Here is a 5,000-nt window from a genome sequence, read left to right as displayed (position 1 = left end):
GTTAGACAGTTAGATGGACCAATAGATAAAGACAGAGTGAGAAAGAGTGAAAAATCAGCAAAGCAAAATGGATAGATACAGACAAACAAAGGCAGAAAGAGTGAGGAAGAGAAAGAAAGTGTCAGTGAGAGATAAAGAGAGATAAAGAGAGAGAGAGAGAGAGAGAGAGAGAGAGAGAGAGACAGAGAGATGAGAGATCCCTACACGAAGCACATGCTCCCAGGTAGGTCACGCAGACCTACAGTTTTGTCAGTGCAGGTTTTCCACAGCCTGACAAGAGCACAACTGAACTCAGCTGAACTGAGAGGCACCCTGGTGCCGAGGCGGCGGCTGTGCTAGAGCACTAAATGGCTAAGAGAGCGGAGCAAAGCCAAGACGTGAAGGCCGGGCCAGGCCAGGCCGAGAGAGAGAGAGAAATCAGGCCCGTATTGTGACCTGCGGGCAGAGTACCACTTCAACTGCTGCGTCAAAATCATTCCTATCCACATCAAGCGGGGAATATTTTTGAGGCGGGCTGGGGAGTGGTGAGGGAGAGGGGCTCGGAGGAGCCCAGTGCTCCTGGCTCATTCATCAGCGGGGAAATGGAAGCTGATGGAGCAGCGCAGTGATTTGATTAGCGAGCGCCTTTCAATAATTATGTGATATTCTCATGGAGAGTTGCACGTCAGACAGCTTGAATTCGGGGAGGTTTTGCGTGAGCAAGAGAGAGAGAGAAAAAGAGAGAGACAGTCAGGGGAAAAGAGAGAATCAGAAATAGGAGAAAGCAGGAGAGAGAGAAACAGAGAGAGGGGCGGAGAGAGACAGATGGAAGGAGGAGAAAGGAGAGAGATACAGGAACAGAGAGGAAGAGAGAGAGTCTGAAATAGGGAATAGAGAGAGAGAGGAATTTGTGAGAGCGAGAGAGAGAGAGAGAACGAGACAGTGAACGAGATTTGGAGAACTAGTGAGTGAGCGAGAGAAAGGGAGTGAGAGAGGTTTGGAGAGGATGGCAGTATGAATGAGTGAGAGAGGGAAAGGGAGTGAGAGAGGTATGGAAAGGTTGGCAGGGTGAACGAGTGAGAGAGTGAGAAAAAGGGAGTGAGAGAGGTCGGTGGTGGTGGTGGTGAGGGAAAAGCACATTAGCTGACCACTTTCTCTCCCTCTGTTCTGTCTCCCTCGCTCGCCCCCTTTCCCTTCACAGCCTGAGGTGGCGTTCTGATTGGATGAGGGGAGACAGCATCACTAATACTGGCTATAAATACATCCACACGGCCCAGTCGGCACGGCAGGGCAGACCGCTGCCATACAGCCGGCATCCACACAGGAGACACACACTCTGCCAGGCACACCCAAGCTACAGGAGGAGGGGGAGAGAGGGACGGAGAGAGGGAGAGATAGAGGGAGAGAGAGAAAAGGTAGAGACATAAACAGAGAAACAGAGAGGTGTGAGAGACTGACAGTAATACAGGGAGTGGTCAAAAAGACAGAAAAGGACAGAACGGGAAAGACAGCAATAAGGTACAGACTGATAATGGAAGGAGGAGGACAGGGGAAAGAGGGATGAATGAGAGATCACACAGGAAGAGTACTGTGATGGCAGAAGAAAGGGTGACAGTGAGAAAGAGGTGTGAAGGAGGCAGATAGACACAGAGATGCCCCTTGATGGTGCCACCCCCCCATCCCCGTTCACCCCAGAAGGGTCTTACCTTTGACCTGGTTCTCATACTCCACCAGCCCCCCCTTCTCCTTCTTCAGCTTGCCGTGCGATGTCATGGTGTGTCCACCAGGGGCAGCACCGGGCTCACCAGGCCTTGGTTTGGTTGATGTTCACCTGCTCCTCTTTTCAGGGTGCCGTTAGACCACACAGGCCGGATTTCACAAGGCCTGCCACTGTGCCAATGGCCCCACTCAACAGGCTGGTGAGGTTAGATGACCTAAATGTCTCTGTAATCTCAGTAGACGCCAAGTTTCACTCTTCTCTGCTCATTCTGGGATGGTTGTAAACTGCTGGCAGTTATTTTGTCCTGGTTTCCACACAGGCAAAACAGAGAAGTTGCTTCGATGTGTGTGTCTGTATCTGTCTGTATGAGTGTGTGTGTGCGTGTGTGTAAGAGTATGTCTGTGTTACGAATGTCTGTGTCGTCCTAGGCGCTTCCTGCGTTTGGGCCCCGCCGACACTGAGCGCGACAAAAGAAACACTGGCTTCCTCCTTGGTTTCCTGAGTGACTGGAATCAGGGTGAATGTCTTCTCTTGAGAATCTAAAACACACAGAGAGAGAGAGAGAGAGAGAGAGAGAGAGAGAGAGGGGAGGTTCGTGAGAAAGTGGGAGGGTATGACAGTCAGGGAAGATGGTACTTCAGTAAGTATGTGACTAAGACAGGAAAAGAGTGGAGAGAAAGAACAAAGACAGACAAATTAAAAGAAAGAAGAACATAAGAATGAAGAAAAGAAAGAATGAACAAAAAAAACAAAGGATATACAGTGTCAGCAACGGGACAACGTGTGCTTCGGGGGAGATCCAACAGTTGACAGAAATGAGCGCACCTGCCCACATCCTGTTTATCTCACACACACACACACACACACACACACACACACACATGCACACACACCGTCTCAAGTCACAGTCAAGCACACAAACTCTCACAGGCTCTCTGAGCTCACATGAGACCCGCAGGTCATGTGCATCATCTCTCACGACACATACTACTGGACCAGCATGGCCCGAACGGATACCCCCATCTGCACCTGGAGGCAAATTAGCATCCTATGTGGCTAACGCTAATGCTCCCATTACAGCGCTAATGTGGCCAGAGAGACCAGAAGAGGGCTACGAGGGCTTCTGCAACTCTCATTGGTGGTGTGTTTCTGGCGGTCTGCTTGCGTAGTGAGAGTGGGTCTGGGTGGGTGTGGGTGTAGGGGAAATAGCAGAGGTCAGTGAAAGTAGCAGAGACACACACACACACACACACACACACACACACACACACACACACACACACAGCTCAGAGAGTAGCAAATGGTTGAATGCAACTGGCTCTGCTCTGGGCTGCAGCAGGGTGGAATCTGAATCCAGTGTCTTTCTGGGACCTTCAGAATCTTCCCATGTTATATAACCTACTGATTTGAACACAGTGTGTGTGTGTGTGTGTGTGTGTGTGTGTGTTTAGATATAGATGTAGAATTTACAGTATGCCAAAGGCTATGCATGAGTGATTCCATGTGTGATTTGTGTGTGTGTCAGGAAGAAAAAGGTGAGAATGATATGGGTGTGTATGATTATACGAGCAGTGTGTGTGTGTTTGTGTGTGCATGCGTGGTATGAGTGTGGTGCATGTGTGCTACCATGTGCAATTGTGTGTCTGTGCATGTATTTGCTGAGAGTAAGCTCTTTTTCATACACTCTGGATGAATGCATGTGGGTGGATGTGTAGTGGCTAGTGCCATGTGTGTTTTTGTCAGTGTGTATGTGCTAAATGCCTCTGTGTGTGTGTGTGTGTGTGTGTGTGTATGTGTGTGTGTGTGTGTGTGTTTCATCGTGTGTGTATGTGTCTGTTGCGTGCCTGTGTGTATGTGAGGGAGTCTGAGTCACTGAGGTTAGTCTCACTCATCTGTCACGGCTCTCTCTATCTCCCTATATTTCTCTCTACCCCTTTCCCTCTTTCAGTCTCTCTCTCTCTCTCTCTCTCTCTCTCTCTCTCTCTCTCTCACCAAAAACACACTGACTCAACCAACCAACCATCCAACCAACAGCCCTCTCTGCTGCACATGAGTAAGGTCGACTAGTACAAGTCACCTGCTTCAGCCGACCTATGAGCATAGAGATAGAGATTTGAGATTGAACTGCAAGCAATTCATTTAAACAAATACAACCTGGGCCATCACATATTTGGCATGCATTGCTTGCATGGCTTCACCTCCAGGAATGACACGTTTAATGTAAACATTCCCACACCGTCCCAATGATAAACAAACATGTTCTTCATGCTATCCACACACAACGCATGCAGTCAAACACCAATGCATCGACTGAAAATGAACTACGAATACACAGGAGAAAGACAATGCACATTATCAACTCTACAGGATGCCAGTGCATTTTGAATAGATCACATTATATATGCTGCTGCTGTTTGATGCTGTTCACAACGGTGTATGGATGTTGCCTCCCCACAGAGAAACCACTTATGGGTCTCCGGCGAAGAACCTCGAGCGCTGGAATCCCCCGCTGCACAATGACTGTGGCCATCCCAGGGCGTCGTTGGCTGATCGGTCCAGCTTGTTTAAACCCGATCTGTCCGGCACATTGAGTTTGGTTTGGTTGGAGAGGCCCCGGGGGAATTAGAGATCCATGGGATCAATCCTGTTTTACGCTCCCTCTCTCTCTCTCTCTCTCTCTCTCTCTCTCTCTCTTTCTCCCTGGGGAGGGAGGAGGAAAGAGAGAGGAGGGGAGAGGGCTGGGTGACTGGGGCTTTTTATCTCTCCCCAACACAGGCGCCTGATGATCCAGAGCCCCAAGCCAGCCAGCGCCGCTGCTGAGAAGTCTATACCCGCCTCCTTCAGCGAATGATCGCCCTCCATCACACACACAATTAGGGTGGTGGTGACGGTGTGTGTGTATATGTGTGAGTGTGTGCATGCTGTAGCGCATGCTGGGAGATATGCACACTTACACACTATTATAGCTATTACAAACACACACACATACACACAAACAGACACCTAATACACACATACATGCACACAGCCACACATAAAAAGAGTTCTATCAAAAACTCATTCTTCCTTTCTTGCCAATCACACCATGCCTCCAACAAATACAAACACACACACACACGTACAGGCGCAAACAAACACACACACAGTACTATTACAAACCTATCCATCTAACCCAAGAGGACAGCAGAAGAACAGCAGTAAATCTCACACACATGCCAAGCACACACACACACACACACACACACACACACACACACACACACACACACACACACACACACACACACACTCACACACACAC

The 5,000-nt window shown here is 49.2% G+C and overlaps 1 protein-coding gene across 3 annotated transcripts in view; it reads right to left on the bottom strand.

Annotated features, from left to right (window-relative positions):
• The window catches only part of arhgap4b (Rho GTPase activating protein 4b), a 31,849-nt gene that overhangs the window by 20,452 nt on the left and 6,397 nt on the right, over positions 1-5,000 (bottom strand). For all 3 annotated transcript variants that reach the window (XM_076276991.1, XM_076276990.1, XM_076276993.1), the window contains exon 2: positions 1,686-2,238. In XM_076276991.1, the coding sequence (XP_076133106.1) occupies positions 1,686-1,752 (67 nt within the window). In that variant the 5' untranslated portion in view covers positions 1,753-2,238. The remainder of the gene's footprint in view (positions 1-1,685; positions 2,239-5,000) is intronic.

This window comes from Alosa pseudoharengus, unplaced genomic scaffold (assembly GCF_046254945.1).
Source record: "Alosa pseudoharengus isolate Yale_2024_CS ecotype anadromous, Long Island Sound unplaced genomic scaffold, YU_APseudo_1.1 YU_APseudo_1.1_scf_9, whole genome shotgun sequence".
NCBI classification, from domain to species: Eukaryota; Metazoa; Chordata; class Actinopteri; order Clupeiformes; family Clupeidae; genus Alosa; species Alosa pseudoharengus.
The sequence above is the reverse complement of the archived record's forward strand: the minus strand, read 5'-3'. Positions and strand labels throughout refer to the sequence as shown.